Source organism: Amphiura filiformis, chromosome 8 (genome assembly GCF_039555335.1).
Source record: "Amphiura filiformis chromosome 8, Afil_fr2py, whole genome shotgun sequence".
Classification (NCBI taxonomy): Eukaryota; Metazoa; Echinodermata; class Ophiuroidea; order Amphilepidida; family Amphiuridae; genus Amphiura; species Amphiura filiformis.
Genome location: NC_092635.1, coordinates 61,687,765 through 61,709,931, shown reverse-complemented (window position 1 = coordinate 61,709,931; position 22,167 = coordinate 61,687,765). Strand labels below are relative to the sequence as shown.

Below are 22,167 nucleotides of genomic sequence, written 5' to 3'. Positions count from 1 at the left end.
CCAAGATATGCAAGTTGCAGTAAATTGTATTGATTTTGTATTCAGTATGATTGAAGGAAATCTGTGTAATGATATCTGAGTGTTTTTGTATTGTATGTAAGTGCAACTTTCAAATCTGGACCTCGCTACATACAATTGAATGGTGTTTTATTGTTCTCTGGGCTATCGTATCAAATGAGGTGTCAAAATGCGCAGAAATAAATTCTGCTTCCATCACATTTTACAGATTTGTAATACAATAGCCCGTTTTTGAATAATGGCCATTATTTAAGGGGGTTAGTTACTTTTTTGAGGTGTTTATGAAGCAGCAACCTCCAGTAGATATGTGTACATACCAAAGGTTTTTCTGATTATCAAAACCTGTGTTTAATCAGGCAGAGAGAGTCTTTGGGACTTGGTAGTCTTATTCCCACATATTGGTGAGCAGCGAGGTGACATAGACGTGATCTAGAGAATACATCCTTTTTTTTTATTCTTTCTATTTTTCTGAATATTTGGTGGATGAATTTCATTTCAATGCATTTTGCTTTTTACACCTTATCTTAATTTGACTTGGAAAATGTAAACACCTAAATGAAATTACAAGACAGTGAGCATTTTGTTGATTTGTAAAATATCAATTTAATGTATATTCTTTTCACATCTAAAGCATAATTATTTTCCTAATATATGTGACCTCCTCCCACAAAGTGAGCGTAAAGTTGCACATTTGGAGTTTTTAGACATTCCAACTGTTGAGGTTGGTGATCTTTGTTTGCAAGACACTTAAGCAGTGGTATATGTCCTTGTGAGTGGGGATGTACTCTACTCAATTCTGTCTCCATTCACAAAAGACATACGACTGCCAATATAGTGTCTTCAACAGTTGCAACATCTCAAATCTCCCAACTTATAACTTTACGCTCATTTCGTGGGAGCATGTCACAATAGTACACGATACATGCCACTTCAACCATACAAGTAATTCAATTGTGTCTTCTTATTTTACTCAGATAGGTCAGTAAACAGTCACTTCTGAAGACAATTAATTTATTGATATATATGTATATTTTGTTTTTGTTGATGATTTTTTTTTTCTTTGGTGCAATATTGTTCCCATTAAAGGGGCATTTCGTGATCCACAGCCTCATCCCCCTACTTTTCTATAAAAAACGGAAACCTCTGCCTACACAATGTTTATGTACAAAAAAATTCTTGCAGATTGAATTGTTTAGCAAAAATATCATCAAATTTTAACAGTTGTAATACACATAAATCATGCATAAACTCACAAACACAAAATCTGAATCAACTGAAATTTTGGGAATAAGCTTTTTTCGGTGATAAAAAATGTCATAAAAAAAGAATGCTAGGATCACAAAATACTCCTTTAAGTGGTAATTTAAATCAATAACTATTATCCATTCACATTATAGTTATTGTATACTACAGGTGTAAAAGATGTAGGCCTATGCATTATTGTGACATGATCAAGCACATAATTTTGAGGCATTTGCACTTTTGCCCATTTTCACTTGCAGGTAACAATCATACAAAGGAGGTTGGGCACACTGCACAGTGTCATCATCCCTATATCTTCGTGTCAAAAATTTATTGTGATAGTACGGCGAATCCTCTCATTTTTCAAAAGCTATGCATGGCGTTTTTGTGCCGAGCGACTCAGGCTAAGCATACCATTTACATGATATGAGATACCACAGAGTTTCTATTCTACACGTTTTTACGATTTGCGCATGCTCAGTACCCCATATGATGTTGCCATTACAAGAAAATTCGATTTGTTGTTATGTAAAACCCAGGTTTTGTTTTCAATACACTAACTGGAAATTCAATACACTCAGCGGCGATTGCTGTTGTCTTTATACGCATATAGTTTACTGCATTTTATACATTACAATTTTTAAATCGTACATTAAAATTGTGATATATTCAACTTTTTGAGAATTAAAATCATATAAAGCTCAGATCCATGTGCTGTATAGAATATTAAATCACAAGTCTATAATACAATGCACTATATTGAGATCTATCGAGATACTATGCAACTTTCTTTATCTGCATCAATAATAGATAGTGATTTATATACATCTCTACATTTTGAGTTTGTACTTCAGCACTGAGCGATCTGGCGATAGATTCCTAGCCAATCAGATAGAACTCCTTTTCTTGCAGATCAATCGCCCCGTTGCTCACCAACGGAGTATTAAGTTGCAGGGAAAAAATATTTATAATACAGGGTGTCGACACTGTGCACTGTCAGGTTCATCTCAAAATCAATGTCAGCAACAAACAACTCATTTATATAGCTTAATCACGTCACAATTTAGTGGTTTGTAAAAACTTCAAAGTACCCCATCTACAGGCCTTGCCGTTTTAGGCGAGCGATCGCTCTCGCTCGCCACTGCTCGCCCAAACTCAATTTCTAGCGAGCGATTTTCCAATCACCATAGACAATAAATATCGCTCGCTGCTAATCACCCAGATTGAATCTAAATTACATTCAAGTTTTAGCACTTCCAATGTATCGTAATAAATTAGTCTTGATTTCTGAAAGACAGGATGTCAGCAGTGCGTAAGTGTGTCATACTGATTGCTCTTTCAGACCTAGAGAGTGATTCGACCACTAGCGAGTGTTTCGATTACTCGCCTAGCATCAAGTTAGCTAGCGATTGACCACTCGCCTTTGATATCTAGACGGCAAGGCCTGATCTACCTATCTATGTGCTGTAAGTTGAAAGTGACAAGATAATGTTGAACAAAAAGCCAATTTTGTAAGAACAGGTTTTTAGAATTCTAATTTAAATGTATGCATTATTTTTGTATGCCAATGGGCTATTCCAATTAATATCCACACTACCCCTGTGGAAGATTTTGGAAATATCATTCACATGGGGAGCATGTTTTTCAAATGTAATTGGTCTGAGTTAATCATTTTGAAACCCACACTCCCCCCGTATTATTGCTTTACCTACATTGTCCACAACTGGAGTGAGTATTTCAAATGGAAGTTACCCAATTGTCTATTTTTGATTTAAAACTTATACTCCCTCTGTAGAAGATTTAAGCTAAATCTTCCACAGGGGTAGTGTGGATTTTAAATGGAATAGCCTAATGTAAGATGATTAATGTGTACTAACGAATAGCAGAATATACAAATTACTGTGTATGAGTATGACAGTTGAAATATACATAGTGCTGTAATCGATAAGCTTTCTGGGTATCGATATGTCGGGAGGCAAACATCCGACATGTCGATACTATTATCGATACTCACGCAGTTTGAAACATGGATTTGAGTTTACCAATTTTATTATCAGTAAGTTCCAGAAACAAGTTAACAACAAGTGTATTGAAGCCTAACAGCTAAAACTACATGGATCATGCATCAAACAAACGAAAGTGGTATTGCAAATCCGCAATTTGAGATAATCTAAGCATGTGTGCCATGTCGTTTGTGTATCGATACTGACATTGAGTGTTTCGACATGTCGGAAGTCTATGTATTTTCCGACTATCGATACTTACGACAATCGATTACAGCACTAAATATACAGGTAATCACAAAGTGAAAGATGGATTGTAATTGAACAAGAGAGGTCCAGATGGCTGAGTGGTTAAGGCATTGTGCTGCCGGCCGGGAGATATGATCGGTGAGGGTTCGAGCCTTGGGCTTGCCTTAGGTGAAAATTCTCTTCCCTCCCAAAAAGTTCCTATATGGTCAGAAATCCTTCAATTAAGTTTAGTTTCATCACAGAATTTAATTGAAGAATTTCTTCTCACCCCCATACACTGCTTAGCATGTGCAGATATAGGTGGTGTATGTGCGACGTCCGTGATTCGGAAGTCACATAAAGCCGTTGGTCCTTGTTCAGGAGGATTCATCCCTGTGCACGTTAAAGTGCCCGAGCTATTCGGAAAGAGAAGGGGACCAGGATCCGCGGTTCTGATATCTGCATTCATCGCCTCTAGGTTCCAGAGTCCTTCTCGCTTGGCCCTAATAAGGTGTTGAGATGTGTTCAACTAGAACTAGAATACATCTTTCACAGAGTGATTATATTTCCACCATTACACAAATTAAGACAGTTAATATTTGTTTTTATATCACTCAAACATAAAATGCTATAACTTTTCAAGAAAAGTGTATAATCAGTCTAAGACACAACACACACATATATTGTGAAGAGAAGCAGTCTTTTCCCTGTTTAAAGTGCACAACATGCATACTGTATATGGCTAAGCCGCAACAGCTCATAATGTATCGTGCGGTATAATGTGTTGTTCGGCTCTAATGCAAGCATCGATTTGAACCTACCCGCCTCATGGCATGTTGATTCGATATCGATGAGTTAGGGCAACTAAAGTATGACCTCAATCATCGACGTCGGCTAGAGGTGGGTAGGTTCAAACTTCAAACTGACGATTGCATATTAAGATGGTAAAATAATCTTAAGTTGAAATTTTGAGATAAATTCTCTTTTTGGGTGAGACATAATCATTTCTGGTTAGGCAGTGGAACCTAATGTGGTAATCAACTATTTAGCTATCTAGAACTATCGTATGAGTAATATCGTTTTGAATTTGGCAGACTGCCAAATCTGTATTTGTCTTTTGCTAAATTCATATTACGCATGAATTATTTTTGCATTAGCTAACAAGGGACAATGCTTTAGTTAAAGAGGGCAGCATATCAATTTTTTAACAGTGATCATCATCACCCTGCACTGCACTGCACCATTGATAGCCCTCTTTACCTATCATGCTGATCACTGCAGGTGGTATGCGCCATGCATTCTCTAAATTCAGTAAATTTCAGTGTAATTGAATGGGATTATTTTGAAATTTTAAAACGCTTAAATATCACAAACAAATAGGCTTATGTTAATAAATAATATAAATACAAGCTAAAACTGTTGGGGTTCGATAATGAATCCCACAAAACTAACCGAGTATATGGAAAATGCCATACCCACACGGCCGAGCGGTTTTGCCAGCTCTCTCCATGCCACTCGCCACCTGGATCACCGTTTAAAATTGATATACTGCGCTCTATTATCTAAAGCTTTAATCCCTTGTTTGCTAATTCACCTTTTCGGTAAATCCCATAAGCATTTGCGAGTACACCTGAGAATTCGTCATTTGACGTCATGCCGACTTGCAATGCGCAGTAACGATGTTCGATAAACGATGTGCAGATCGGCGTGACGTCAAATGACGAGGTCTCAGGTGTACTCGCAAAGGCTTATGGGATTTACCGAAAAGGTGAATTCAAAAATATTTCATATGTAACATGAATTTACCAAAAGACAAATATGGATTCACGTGTCTGCTGATTTCATAACGATATAAACTATTCATTTTTTATTATAGAGGATGATGAATATAAAATTGGGAATATTGATGGTGCAAAGCCGTTTTTATCACTACCTGTGTTCAGGGAATTGCCTAAGGCACTCCATGGGTGTAGATGTACATATTTACTAGTATGTAAAAAATGTGACATATATAATATAGGCAGTGCCAGTATATACCATTATTTTTTAAGGACATCCCCACCTGATATGATGATGTACACTTCTTACAATCCCAATTTGGTAGCAGTGATGAATTTTCTTATGTGTAAGCTACATGAATAGAAAGGATATCTTCTAATTTTAACCAAGTAAAACTAATTTTGAGGCAGCCTGTTGCAAGACAGTTACCTTTTGAGCATATACTTTAGTAGTAAGTAAAGCAGTTTGTCAAGGAATTCTACCAAAAAGATTGTGCTAAAATTGGTTGGGTCGATGAGCCGTGGATGAAGTGGAATGAAACAATCTGGCACTGAAGTTGGAAAAAAAAAATTTAAAAAGGAAAGAATACAATACAGCTTCAGTGGCTAATTACCGATCTTGAGTTTATGCCAAGTCATGGCACAGAAATATTCAATCATTTCAATTATGTAATACAAGTGGTGTGTATACATGTATCTGGTCAATTCACTTCCTAGTTTGCAGTAGGGTTAAATAATTTATTAGAAGTAGCTTTACAATAGGGTTCCAGCAGTCCTTGAAAGTCCTTGAATTTGAAAACACCTTTTCAAGGCTTTGAAAGTCCTGGAAATTTGCACAAGGTCCTTGAAAGTCCTTGCAAATTGGAATTTTAGCTAATTTTGACAAAGTTTGGGGAGTGCATGGAGAGGAGCTGTCACTTTCATTAATACGTGCCGCATGGAGAGCCGCATCATGAGTTTTGTGTTGTGGTAAGTCCTTGAAAATCATGCTTTTGGACCTTAAAAGTCCTTGAATTTTAAAGGCATCAAGGTGCGGGAACCCTGTTACAAGCTGCCTGGCCCAAAAGATATCTTCAATCAACCCCCGGCAGACTTTAATATCTTTGCAGTTTGTGTATGACAATACAATATCTTGTTTTCTTTGAATTTCCATATATCAGCTCTTGCATTGTACTGCATATTTCATTTCTATTCAATATTATCAATGGTGGAGTTTTATTTTAGGGTGCCTAGGGTACAGATATTTGTATCATATCGTTATGAATATGGCAGAGTGCCGAATACGCAAAATTGCTGTTCTGAGTAAACGGCGTTTAAAAATCTTGGTACCATTCCATTGGTCCTTCTAAAAATTTAGAACATTCGTGAGCACTCATTTGAAATGTATATTTTAGAAGTGAATGTCCACAAATTATTGGCAATACTTGTATGTTCTGAAATAATCAATATATCCCTCAAAACGCATTTTAACAGCTATTCGGCTTTATGCTGTATCGAAAATGTCTCTACCACTGCGCAGAGAGAGGCCGAATACGCATTCAACTATGTGTAAACCATAGCACGCATTCTTGATTTGGGGCTTTTGTGTAGAAATTACTGGTTGTCCTAAGGCTATGTAGACTTAACTTGCTATATAAGTTATAAATAGTCATCCCTGTAATATTTAGCAAAAACTCGAGGATTTTAAAGCAAAAATAACAATATTAGTCTATATTTTGCGTATGATTTTCCGGGATTTTCCAATTTCACGGGTGCGCATTCACATTATTAAACCACAGCAATATCATGTGGGGAATGTTTGTACTTATATTGGTATCACTGAATAGAACATACCTACAGCTATACGTTGGTATCAAATATATTAGTATAGAACATGTAATATAGAAAATTTGGGGTTTCCCGCTATACAATACTATAGATCAACATAATTTGTATAGCTAAGTATACGATTCGTCTCTCTGCCGAATTCATTTATCGCACTTAGACGCGATTTGTCCAAATCAAAATTTCAATAACTACGTCGGTGAGTAAGATTTACCATTAATATTTGGTGGAAATAAAAGATAACCTGAAACATAATCATAAACATACAAAAACTCAATTTGCTCAAAATTCTTGATTCGTCACTCTGCCGAATTCATAACGATATATATTGAACTATATTTGGTTTTCTTCGTATCTACTGATTTAATCAGAATGTATGATTATTGTTGTAATCATTGCTGTAACAGTAATTTATTGTAAATCAAATGGAATGAATAAACTATTTTGATATATCAAAATGAAAAGCTCAATTGTTTATCTTTCCCTGACCTACAAAAATGTAATCAAATACACATGTGTGTACATCCATATTAAAATGATGCACTTGTAAGCTGCTACATGTGTCTCATTTCACATATTAGTTAGGAATAAATAGAAGACTAATCTCAGGACTAAGGTCATATCAAATCATCCCCAAGTCACATGGTTATAAGCAATGTTCTCTGTATTCCTAAACCATTTGACTTGGGGATGATTTGAAGTGACCTCCACTTGAGATGAGTCTCTTTATTTATTCCTAGCTATAATGTAAAAAGAGACACATGTAAAAGCCGACAAGTGCATCGTTTTGATATGGCTGTACACATTAATGCTCTGACATAACTCACACAATTATACAATAGGTCAATACATTCTTGAGTTGGTGTTTACTGAAATTTAATCCAATTAATAGAGCAAGAAATTGTTGCTCACTTCAGAGCTTTGGCTATGTAACTCTATATAGGTTCTTGAGGTATTATTGGTTATGTCAGAATGCTATTTTGTCTAGAGCTTTGGTACTTGACATGTAGAGAAAATTATTTTTGCAAGCAATTTGATAATTTAAGAGACTACATTTCGTCAGTAGAGTGCAACACTATCATAAGTGCAGGAGAATGTAATAGCTGCCTTTTGTAAAACATCTATTATTTGCAGTAAAATCCCCTCGTCATGCTCATTGTAAAGTGTTGGTGTTTTGTATACTTCTCTGATGGCCACTAAGCTAACCCCAAGATATCATCTTAACATAAAGTGGTTTTTTTTAGTGTTATTGGTTAAAAGTTACATTTATTGAAATGTTGCAAATGGCAGCTATTGCATTGTACTGCACATACGATAGTATTGCACTCTGCCGACGATTTGGTTTCTAGTGAGCAGATCTGTGTAACCAAGTGAAACTGTATACAAACAAGGTTTTTTGAAACAACTGCCCTCGCTAGCGCATATGGGATGCAGTTACTTGTAGGGAACACTTTCAAAACTAAAAATAGAAAGCATGCATTGTAAACAAGTTTCCCCAGACCTCCCCAAAAAAAAGGTTTCTGAGGTGCACTTCTGGCACTTTTTCCCACCCATGCAGTACTACGGTTTTAGAAAAAAGGACAGATAAGGTATACATTTTCACATGAAAGTAAACAAATTTGGGTTAAAAATGGACAGAAAAAGAAGAAAAAAAACCTAACCCGCCTTACCAGGAATTTAACCCTGTATCTCTTCCACCCCACAGGAAGATAAAACCCAGACGACAGTGCAAACTGTATTATGTTCAGCATCTTCTAATCGATCACAATTGAATGCTGCAGGCAGATAAAGTTGTATCACTGACCTAAGATCACAACAGTTGGAGAAAGATTGAGGTTATTGATTTCATACCCATGAGTAGGGAATTGGCAAATGTGTAAGTCATTGGTTTCAACTTGCTTGTAAAACAATCTCTATTATGCATTTAGGCATAAAATGAATGCATAATATACCACCACTTCTGTGTAAATTTCTTCCATCTGCATTTTCAGGACTCCTTACCCAAAGGATAAACTTTTTGCCATCAATGCCATATTAAGCCCTTGGATATGTAGCCCGAAACAGTGTGGCCCTAGTTGTTCCTTCCTCACATAGGGCCATGAATTTTGAACCATTTACCAAGCCCTGTGCACCCTGAGCTCATGACCCATTTTAATTCATGTATTCCAACTGTTCAAGGTATTTTGAATAATCAATCAGGTGACGTATTTACCAACTCTCGGAAATGTGAACCACCACATCCCTAGAGTTAGTAAATAAATTATGTCACCTGATTAATTATTTATAGGTACCTTGAATGGTTGCAATACATGGATTACCAATTGATGGGGATGATCGATACAGTCACAAATCGGGTCATTTTAGACCTGCGCTCAAAATTTACACACATGCACCAAATATGTTTTGTTTAAGTCATCTTCATGTGAGGAACAGCAGGAAGTGATATTTTGTTAATAGACATCTCAGACCTGCGTGCCGAAGTTGGTGGAAATCGTAGTGATGGCGGTGGGAGTACCTTGGTCTATTGGATATGTTACTAACGAACTGGAACACCCTTCTGCCCAGTGACTAGGCTAATCTAAAATTGTTTTATGACAAGAACCTTGACATCTATTAAATAATGTTGAACTTACTAGGACCCGGTTGAGTGTTAACTCACTTCAGTTTTAACAGAAAATCTCTTTTGTGTGCACACGTTAATCACAGCATCAACTTGGTTTGTGACAGCTTTTCTATTGTTTTACATAGACTTGAAAGACACACAGTCAAAACTGAACCATGTTTGGTTGTTTATATCATATTTTATTACCTACAGATCAAAGCAAAGCAACAATATTACAACCATCACTGTTTTGTGTATAATATTAAATCTTGTGAACTGAAAACTTGAAACATATGAGACCTAAACTTACTTCAGTACACATGACTAGAAAAAGCATGTAATTATCAAAGAGGAGAGAATGATGATACTCAACAACATTCTCATGTTTACTTATGTTGCAAAGATCCAGAGTAGGTTTTCACTTTTATATATTAAGCATGCCACCTTGGTCTGGGGCGGACATTTTAAAAATGAATTTAGAAGAGCAGCAACGACATCACTTGCATTACATTCCAGATGTTAAATCTACATCATATGCAAAATTTGAGGAAATTCGCACGAGTCCGTTTTATTTTAGGGCCATTTGTCTATAGCTGGTCTTTACATGTAGCCCTATGGAGAGAGTGCCCGTTGAGGGCGCTTATAACCCCATTTTAGGAACAAAATGTGATTTTAAAAAAGCGGACTCGTCTTGAATTTTCTAAAATTGTCAGAGTATGTAGTTTGAACATGTAGAAATATAATCAAGTAGTTGCCCTACCTGCTCTTCTCCGAAAAAAAAAGTCCTATACCTCAATGATAATGAAACCTAGGTGTGCATGCAATACTTTCTGTATTGGAATTGCATGTTACCTCAAAGTAGAAATTGTAATTGAACGAACACAGAGGAGCGTGGCCGAGCGGTGAAGGCGTTGGACTGTGAATCCCAGGGTCCCGGGTTCGAAATCTGAGTAGGTCTGCTTGAGCTCGACTGGCTCTTTTGTGTCCTTAAGCAAGGCACTTCACTCTACTTGCTTAGTGCTTTGGAGGGAACTTTAAGCCGTTGATCCCGTGTACATGCATTTCTCACATTAATGCAGTGTTCACGTTAAAGAACGTCACAGGTTATTCGAAAAGAGCAGGGGATCATCCCGGTACTGTTAACTGTACTTCAAAAATACACTCATCTACTCTAGGTTCCAGAGTAAAAAAAGTACAGCTTGTCTGTACGCAGTGCGATAATACTCCATACATATGAGGGCTGTACTAATAAGGAAGAAGAACAGCTGCACACGATCCAACCGTGATCATACATCACATATTTTAAACTACAACGCGAACGCATGACCTTGGATACAATAATTGAAATACTAACCAATCACAAGTGCGTTGGCATGGTTGGATTCACTTTCGTGTTACGCATGCACAGTCGCACACGCTGGCATACATCACGCAGTGTACGTGAAAAATGCTATGCCAGGTTGTGTTCATTCAACTTAAATATCTACTGTAGTTACGCTACTCTTTTGTTTTCGTGCTAATGAGTATCAATTTTACCTTGCGTGTCACACCACAAGAAAAGTCAAGACTATTATGGATCAGTATCGTATGTGAAAGGTTAAGGTCCTTTAACAGTGATTCATCCTCAACAGGTGTCTGGCCTATTGGCAATTCATCCCTTGTTTCTTGTCACAAAATAAGTATCTTGAAACTCTTGTTGTGACGAAAAATAATCACATGCAAATTTTCGAAACATTACATTTTCATGTTGAGTGGAACAGATGAAGAGTTCATAATGCAAAATGCTATATACGTCATTTTCAAGCTTTTTTGTGTTAAGGCCCCAAACATCTGCCCTAGAATGCTAGCTTCAAATTGACACCCACTTTGAAAAATCCAATACATGTACATGCATTATTTTGGAACAAATATGATCAAAAATAGCCCATATCATATTCTTTATATTTGTCGAATCATATTGCCTATACAATTTTTGTATCAAGAAAAACGGATATATATCGCTTATTGCATCTGCCTCTTCATAACTTGATCTAACAAAGCCTGGCCAACTTGTATATGCCCGCTTTGAGGTTCATAAAACATACATGGATGAAGTTGTCATCAGTATTAAGTGTCCATCAGCTTGATTGCAGTCAATTTAACAATCTAAGATAACGTCCAATTTCGTTACTTGAATTCCTAAAGTGCATTAACAAGAGAAGTGAATGTATACACTGCCACATTATAATGTGTTTCATACCTCCCCCCCCCAAAAAAAAATATACAGTACATACATATTTCCAAATATTTAAAGACAAAATACTGTCTTTTCAAGTACCAACATAAGTTTTGAGAAACTGACACAAAACTTTGATATAAATCTTTTGTTATACATCAAGATCTTTCATATCGCTGTAGTATTGTTTACAATGTGCATTCAATTCAACCCATTGAATTCTTTCACACATCATAAAATGCAACTCAAAACTGTATCGGCTGAAATATACTATTCCTTTCGTTACATAAAACACTTTGTCTATTTATACTATAGAGCTTCATTTGCTATTTATATATCTCTAAACTTTGGCAGCATATATTCAGTTACATTATGTTATTCATAAAGTCTGCTTTTCCTTAAAGGCCTATTCAGTGATCCTAACATTAATGTAAAAAAAATATTAAATTGCCTTAAAGTGAAGGATAAGTCATTAAAATTGTACTTGAATTTGGATGATTTTTACGATCCTCCCGATGAGCAAATCACTGAATGGGGCTTTAACACACAATTTCCTACACCCTGGGTCCGCTATTCTGAATATTGTATGTTCGGAATAGCACACCTTCATACTCTGATCAGTTCGTAATCTGCAGGACTCGCAACATTGTGGAGTGATATAAAATAGCGCACAAACAGCTGGGCGCACCACCTTCGCAAACCGCTCTTTGCATATTGTTTCAGTGACATACTTTTTTGTGAATTTACGCAGGCGACTTGATCGACGCGCGCAGTAACAAAAAAGCCAAATAATTCTTGCCTATTACAAGCTGATCGTAGTATAGAATAGTAGGTTGACCCCTCACATCCAATACTTGCTAAAACTAAGTTTCTGAACAACCAGAACATGCTTCCATAGGGATATTTCAGTTGAATCCCATCCACCCCTATGGAAGACATGACCTTAATCTCCAACACCGGGGTATAGATTTCAAATATAGTCACCAATTCAGGTAACCCCATTTTAAATTCACACTCCCTGTGTGGAAGATTAAGGTCATGTCTTCCATAGGGAGTGTATGGATTTCAACTGGACTAGCCCATCTCATACACAATTGCAACAGTACCCTTACTCGCACTCAACTGGTAATTGGTTTCTCTCCATCTCTATCTAGGAAATGATTCGGAGTTCCCATTAAAAGTTTCTGTCAATGTTCATATGGACTCCTAGTTGAACGACTGATTTGAAAATGCACTTAACAGATTTGTGCTAGTTGACATGTTGATAATAACATGTATATTATTCATTAAATCAGTAGCTAAATATTCATGAGCAGGGACAGGCGATTTGCGCGGAAAAAAATAGCAAATTGCGCGGAACTTTTTTTTTCAGTGCAAATCATGTATACCTAAATTGCACGGAAAGAAAGTTCCGCGCAAATCGCCTGTCCCTGTTCATGAGGTATAAACCTGTACCCATTTGATACATGTATATCAAGTTCAACATTTAAGCATTGTCTGTAACATGACAAAGTTCACCTCCAGAGATAAGTACTTATAAATATTCATGAGCTCCATAGAGGGTATGTTGCAAACATTACACATCTAAAATATAAGCATACTGTATTAACTAGTGTTCCATTTTGTTATAAATATTCATGAGTTTGAATGCATTAATTTCATCTCTGGTTATCACATCAGCTGAAATGAAGTATGACTGTATATGAATTACTTTAAAACACTCATGAATATTCATATGGCAACAACGATAATATCAATAGTAAAAAAAATCAATGTTATACACCATAAATTACAATATTACACTCAAGTTTTTTTTAAATCTTTTTTACATCCCATAAATTTATTTGTACAAAATATTTCAACTTCTCAGTGCCAGAAGTGGACAAGTGCAATAGCTGCCCTGTGAACATTTGGCAATTTACACACAGTATATATTGTACTCATCTACACATGGCAGCTATTGCACTTACCCACTTCTGGCACTGAGCAGTCGATGTGAAGTATACACAGCAATAAAGGATTGGACATGGAGGTAGGAGATAGAAGTAGGATGCTTTACGTCAGTTTCAATCCAAAATGTTTATTGTACTATTGTGGCTATATCCTATATGGACAGAGAAAATTATAAGGCTATACTTTGATCAGCTCGTAATCGGTGGAAATGTTAGGCTTTTACCACTATGCTGAAAACGTGATAGTTGACCTGTCTGGTCTATATAAAATAGGCAAAGTATAGGACTTTAATGACTAATTTGTGATACTTCTGACGAGTTGTCAAAAGACATTTCTCGGAAGAAAATATATTGATATTAATCCGCGATGTTATAAGGCCCGCCGATTAAGAGCTGATCAAACTGTATGCAGCTTCAGCACAAACTATGTAATTCAGTGATGACGGACCCTCGCCTCTTACAGACAAAATGCAGTGTTTCTTCCCAATTTCACAAGCCTTTGCATATTTTGTAGATGGCTTTGATAAATTTTCTACAGGATTCCAAATCTATTGGCAAACTACCAAATAAAAAACAACATGACACCAGCACCTGCTTCTGACATACACCAAACCAGTGTCCAAAATAAGGAAAAATAGAGGTTCTCTTGCAGAAAACATAAGCATACATGTATATTCTACTAAACATCAAGTTTTTAAAGTTGTCCATAAATCTGAGATATTTATGGGTGCAAAAATAAATCCAATTTTATGTTTTTACTCCAGCAAACCCAGCTCTAAGAATCTGGAAACCTGTGCTAGTTTCTAAATTTGCCATTCCGATCATTTTCAACTTCACTAGCTGGCACAAATTGGTTAACGTTAACTCAGTGAAATGGTTAATGAAAACTATTCAGAAGAACTGAACATGCTGAAGTGGACATCATGGTATGCTGCACACTAAAGCACAGCAATAACATCCTTATTCACACTGCAGATATTTGCTCTGCACTGATTTTCGGTTATTATTGTAAAGGTGATTGGGAAAAGGTGATGAGAATTAGCCCTAAAAATACTGTTGGAGATTGTGATGATATAAATGAAATTGAAACATGACTTCAAGTTTTATTATATACTATAAATTGTGATTTTGCAGGTAAAATATGGTGGTTATCCCCCGGAAACGTGTTGACGTGATTTTTGGACAAGAGGACAAGTGCTTTATTTCAAACAATGCACCAAACAAGCAACATGTATATTCATCAGGTCATTTGAACTGCACCATCAGTTTACACACAGTATACAAAAACAACTAAATAAGCATTCCATGTCATGACACATTTTGTTCTGCCCACAAAATGGAAATTCCATATTCTTTCAAGTACAAATTTGACTGTGTTTAACCTGGTATAAAAGTCAAATTACAATAAACAAAAAATATGTCCAGAAGGCGATGGAATAAAAAAACCCTGTTCTACAGGCCCGACTGACCCTGAATTTGCATTTGGAGAATTTTTTTTTAATTTTGTGTTTAAATATTGTGTAAAATCGGCCGTTTTAGCTGAAAATGTTTAGAAAATATGTTAAGATTTTTTTCCGATTTGTCAGATTTTGGTGAAATTTTAGGATTATTTTGGCCTCGAGAAAAAAAACAAACCTGACCAACCGACCCTACTTGAAAGGTCCGTCCGCCAGTAGAATAGGGGTTTTTTGGTCGCCTGAATTGACCTTTGAACCTGAATTGACATGTGTGTGAAGGTTCATTACTTTACCAGTTTTCATTTTGTTTCTGAAAAAAAGCTATTTGCATATATGGTAAAATTATACCAAATAATATCTACACTACCACATTTTAAAAAGGAGAGACAGAAAAAACATCTCACTGTCAAAAAAGACAACAAAAAAATCACACAATATGGGATATGATATAAATTGCTACATGCAAATGAAATGAAAACTAAAAAACCATAAACCAAACAAAAATTAATTGCAAAATAGCATGTTTTAGAAGCTTGTGTGTGTCACATTTTTCTTTTGTGTGTTTATGAAATCTGTTTCTGAACCTACACATTTTGACGATGGACCACAAACAGAATTCATTAGCTCATTTGTTTCCTAATCTATGTTAAGTCTCTGGTTATTGACCTTAATATTTGGCAATCTTGATAAATAATGTACATTATACAGATAAGACTGTTTCCCTTATCAAAAACCTTTGTAGGTACAATTTCTTATAGCCCAGTACAATAAGTACACATGTTAGGGGTAAAAATAAACCAGACAATTTCACAAAGACTTACCATATGAATGCTACAAAAAGCTGCAGCGCAACAAAAATATACTACAGCTCAAAGTGGCTGCAAGCCCAGACTTCCCATGTGATGCATTATTGTGAAATAATGCCAGCACACATATACACACAAAAACACTGGCCGTCCAGGTCACCACACATAGCTTGATTATCGGGTCTTGCGCTCCGCACCCGAGGCGGTAGTTCAAAATTGGACAGAAAAGCTCAAAACCATTTTGGGGGTTATGGTTAAGGTATATCTTAGGGTTAATTAACAGACCATATTGGAAATTCCCATAAACATTTGCGATTGAAACCAAGCATATATATTATGCCGAGGCGCACAAAGTCACAACCAGGCGGCGGGTGGCATGATGGTCGGAGAGAGCCGGCAAAACCGCTTGGCCGTATGGCATTTTCCATATACTCGGTTAGTTTCGTGGGGTTCATGATCGAACCCCAACGGTTTTAGTTGTATTTATATTATTTATTAACATAGGCCTATTTGTTTGTGATATTTCAAGCGTTTTAATAATCAATCGTGTAATAATCCCATTCAATTACACGGTTGACGATGAAAATGAGTTTAGAGAATGCATGGCGACCATCACCTGGTCACAACATCGTTACTGCACAGTCAATGTGCGCAGGAATACGTTTGCAACAACTGGTCTGTTCCAGTTGAAATCCACACACTCCCTATGACCTTAATCTCCCACACAGGGGGTGTATATTTCAAATGGAATCACTTATTCAGATAATGTCATTTGAAATTCTCATTCCCTGTGTGAGAGATTTTTAAGGTCATGTCTTCCATAGGGGTATGGAATAGCCCATTGCAAAGGAATTTGAGAATTGCCACAAAAGGTATATTCCTTTTATACCATAATTTAGTTTGATTCATTCATCGGTCGCATCACATACTCTTGTATCTCAAAAGGCTGCCTTGTGTGATTTTTATTATCATTGTTGTTTTTCATATTGATTATATTTCAGCATGCTTCTTTCTGTTATGAATGGACATGGGATTGTAATATTGTGATAAAACCTCAAAATTGATATTTGAAGTTAATTTTACAGGGTATCTCATTACAATTAGGTGACAATAATCAATATTCACACAAGGCAGCCTTTTGAGATATGACAGTATGTGAATGGCCAATTTTGTTTGTCTTAGTTGTTACATATTAAATCTTTGTGAAATTGTCTTCTGGACTTCACAGCATGGGTGTCTATTCTTCCACAAATCCTAAATTATTCCCGATACTACAGCATACTGATGCCACCTACCCCTGCTACTGGTCAGTTTGCAAATAATGACACCTATTATGACATACAGTTTGTGAAAATTATTGGCAATATAAATGATATATATATGATAGAAACATGGTTGCCTGACTCTATTTAGGAATACAATCATGACCACCCCCTCTTCTGTGTTTTCAATGAATTTAAGTATTATAGCAACATGCACATAGTTTCTTTCTTCCCTACATGTACACATGCTGGCACAGTAGAACGGCACTTGTTTACATTTTGAAAGCGTACCCAGCGTAGACACATTCAATCGTCTCACGATCATAACCAAAGACCGGTAATACAATCTGCAGGAAAAGCCAGGGAATAACGGAAGTGAAGAATAGACGCCCCTTTAAATGTTAATTACCTTTGATGGGCTAAACATGTGGCAAAAGTTGTCCATTACGCCCATACTTCAAAAAAGTTCCAAAATGGGTCATAATAACATTACCCCTATTTCAGGATAAGTTTATACATACAAGCACGGTATTAATGGATTGATCTGGTCAACACAGATTAGAAACTGAATCATACCAAGCTGAGACACAACAAACCATGAAATCTTGCAGAGTGAATTCTCAGTGTAGAATATACTGTGTAACTATGGTGACTGCAAAACATCCTGTATCTCCCATATGAAATACTTGCAATCTGCAATGGAAGAATATGAGATGATGCAATGGTTATGGAGGATTGATGCAAATAGAATGTAACTGAATCTGAATATCCACTTGTATAACATAATCTAATTCACAAAGGCCACAAACTTATCTTGAGAATTGAAATGTAAATATAAGGAGCAAATGAACTATATGAAAATTAGTATTCAGTGATACCTAAACAACCAAGTATGCCTATAAAATGGTTCGCCTAGTGACGTAGGTGAGCATTTCGCTAGGCGCATGCAGTATCAAATCGTGTGCGTAAAGTTGATCGCGCAGAGCGTACACGCGCAAGGGCAGTTTGTCTCACACTTGCAGCTCAACCATGAAAAGGCATTGACGTCCCTACCGAACTTGAGGCGAACCAAAGAATAGTGGTTAAGGATTGGACTCATAATCGGAGGGTTGTGGGTTCAAACCCTGATGCACTCTCAGACAATGCCCTCAACCTCTAATTGTCTCTCTCCACCCGGGTGTATAAATGGGGATCTGCTTATGCAGGGAAGGTAAACAGACTCATTGTGCTGGAGAAGTAGCAGACCCCCTACAATAACATTATTCACAGACGATTCTAGCCTAAGATCAATTTGAAGGAGTGATGGGCACTCCAGCCTGTCAAATACAGGCATCAACCTTGACCTTTTTACCGGGTTTTAAGAACTACAAATTAAAGCTTACATAATGGGCAAGAATACAACAAAGATAACTGGATGCTCATGATTGCTCCTTTATAGGCCTGAGTGAATTGGATCATGTCACAAATATGTACAAGTTGTTGATTTCTGGCACACTACTTATGTATCCACATGAAGATTCCCTTGGTCTCTCCTTACCCCACTCATCACCAGGGCTTGAATTTCAGGGAGGCCACCAAGGCCACTCTCTGCCCTCTTTCAGTTTTGGCCTTGATGACCTGGATCTTTGTCAACTTCAAGGCATTCTTCATCACTTGTTGGCCTTGGTGCCCTTTTTTGTCTTTGCCAAGTGGCTTTGAAAATGTGTGGCCCCAAAAAATTTAAATTCAAGGCCTACCACTCAACATCACCAGAATGAGCCATATGTAGTGCTACATACTGCATAGTTCCTTTCACTTAAAATTCTTCTCTTCACCCCATCCACCCTACATGTATTTTCATTTTTCTTGTAACACACAGTCACAAGCATTGCACTTTTATACTAAAATATTTGGCAAAATTTCTTTTACAAATGAAGCGTACTACTTACCGTCCCGCACAAATTATTTTGCAAAAGGTCTTATGCACACGCTTTAAATTACAGCGCTGCAAGGACAAATGCTTTAAAAAGGACTTGGTAAAACATATTAAGACGTAAATGCAGCCCATAGTAGGATACTTACAATATCAATGGTAAGGTTGGGCATTATTATCTTCTTCGTTCATGTCATTATTAGGCAAATTACTAGTACCGATATCAGCGTCACGCACTGTGCTTTCACCATCTACACTTTTCCGACATACAGGACAGGTGTTATGCTGAAAAAACGAAAAGCAAGCAAAATAATATAAGTCTACGAAAATGAGGTATTAATTGATGATGACTTGATACATATATGATTTGTTTATACAGCTGGTTACAATTACAATCCGTGAGTGCAGTATTCATTTTCATTTTCATACTGTAATCACATACTGTGTCCAATAAATTGTGATTAATGGAAAAAACAATATTGGCATATAGCAAAATGGTCCGTGAGTTTTCACTGGGTTGGTTGTTTGAATTTTTTATTGGCAGGCATGAGACGGAGGTTCAATTAAAAAAGAGGAAAAGCACTTTTGTACAGGGATGAAGTACTTAAAAAGGAGGAATTCCATTAATCTGAGGAAAAATGTCATCCCTGTATTGGTGTCTCTTGGTTATGCCACCCATTTACATCATTATCAAAGATTCTTTATTTCCGCAGAAAACATACTCAGCATTCGAAATCCCAGTTTAAGCGAGTAAAGACAAATGCACATAGAGCCAATCGCCTATTGGCTCGCGTACATGGATCACAGAAGTAATAAAAAATCAACTTTAGTTGCACTAGACCATGCAACTTACCATTTCTAACCACGTAACAATGCAGTCTGGATGAAATAAATGTGAGCATGGCATTTGTTTAACTAAATCCCCACAAGCATACTCTTCTTTGCATACAGGACATTCAAGATTATCATCTGTAATAAGAGGAGATGGAGAGAGAACAAAACGATTTTAAAAGTTATGTAAAAATTGATTCAGCACCAGTGATTCTTTTGACAGAATACATCTTATAGACGAACCCAATGAGCCAAGTCATGGTCAGGATTTGGTCGGCCATTACTAGGTCCCCGCAGCACCAAACTGGTGTTGTGACTGCCCAATTGGGTGGATTAAAGCCGCTTAAAATTCGATGTTAGATTCTTTTGTGTTGTAAACTGTCATCATTCTTTTGTCTACCTGTAACACGGGTGATAGAATACAGTTTAAAATTCCCTCCAAGGCCGCAACATTTCACATTTTAGGTGAGATGGAGCCGACGGGGACCCAGCTATGGCTGCCATTGAGGTGTAGGAATGCGTGAAATTGGATTCGTCTATAAAAACTTGTGACGCATCCAAATTGCGGTGCAATAACAGTAACTATATCATTAAAAACATGCGGTTTTCATTCCGGTATCTCGCCGACATGCAAGCAATGCATCCAATCCAAAAACATACTCAATCTGAGGCTATTGACGGACGAGTCGATACTACGCTTTATTCTGTACAGTACGCATATTGTTATAGACTCTACAGCCCGTAGTATGACCCTCTATTAGAGGGCCATAATACCGGCTGTTGCATTGTAATGTACAAAAAGTAGCCTGGGTTCGGAACAATAAACTCAGATTGTGCACTGTCTATCCAAAAGTCAAGATACAAAAGTCTTAGTTGCTTCACTGATACTATTCTGTTTGCCTTAAAGGATTTCAAGTCCTACAAATTAGAATTATTTAGCATTTTGAGAGTTTTTGATGTCAATAAAAGTCAAATGTTAAGGAAACATTTTCTTATTGACAGTTGAGCTAAAATTACAATAAAACTCCTGCCCCAGTCTACATCTTATTCCCCTCATAAAAAACAAACACATTTCAACTCCCTTTGGTTTATTACACCAGATGCCATCAGACTTGCAAGTATCTGATCAATATATAACCACGCACTTATATACTGACTAGGCCGCTTGTTTGACATCTTATTTGTGGTTTGTTTTATACCCTTCATTAATATATTCTTGTTCACTAATTGGTTAAAACTGTATCATGTGAACAAAAATAGTTTTAACTATTTTGTGAAGGAGTTAAAAACCCTATTGGTGAGTGAATGAAATAGTACTATTATTTGCATATATAATAGTACCACTATTTCCCGGTGAAACAGTTCTTCAATAGTACCTCCATGCCGCGTCACAGTTCCTAGTGGTCGGTGCAGCTCGCCACAAACGCGGGATTTCAGTACCAGCCCAGGGTATTATAAACTCAGGATAGGGGTAATAATGTGTAGCGAGTCAAAAGTGTGTTGCGAGCCTACAAGTAGTGTAAAACTGCGGCAAAAACATGGCGATTTCATGGAATAATCTGAGTTGTATGATATTTTATCACTTTCGTATATTGACGGTGATAACAAAGAACGACTTCAAGTCTCACAGCGATATTGTAGAGGTTACAAACTTTTTAATGGTAAGCTTTAGTCCCTCAACCATGTGTGTGTGCTGTGTGCATGTGTCGGCATAGCCTTATCTAGGTCAATCCTTCGTGCATGCCTAAGCCTATGTCTATGATAAAGGCCCTGTGTTTTTAATATTTAAACCAATCAATCAACAAAGAATATATTAATGAAGGATATTAAACAAATATTTACTGCTCTAGTGATTTGGTGGAATCTCTTGGTTCCACTGTGAACTGGAGTCTGTGGGCCTACTATTTTCCCTTGACTGCGGTCTCAGAGAAAATAGAAGGCCACCGTCTCCAGTTCACCACAGGACCAATAGATTCCACCAGATCTCTCATGAGCAGTAAATATTTGTATAATATGGCTTATAAGAGGGTTAGGGTT

General features: G+C 36.8%; 1 protein-coding gene across 1 annotated transcript in view; it reads right to left on the bottom strand.

Annotated features, from left to right (window-relative positions):
• Positions 1 to 13,970: 13,970 nt before the first annotated feature.
• LOC140159330 (E3 ubiquitin-protein ligase RNF115-like) overlaps positions 13,971 to 22,167 on the bottom strand; it is a 36,618-nt gene continuing 28,421 nt past the window's right edge. The window contains exons 9-11 of the mRNA XM_072182772.1: positions 20,153 to 20,268; positions 19,449 to 19,584; positions 13,971 to 18,080 (exon numbers count right to left, since the gene is read on the bottom strand). Coding sequence (XP_072038873.1) covers positions 19,453 to 19,584; positions 20,153 to 20,268 — 248 coding nt within the window. The 3' untranslated portion in view covers positions 13,971 to 18,080; positions 19,449 to 19,452. The remainder of the gene's footprint in view (positions 18,081 to 19,448; positions 19,585 to 20,152; positions 20,269 to 22,167) is intronic.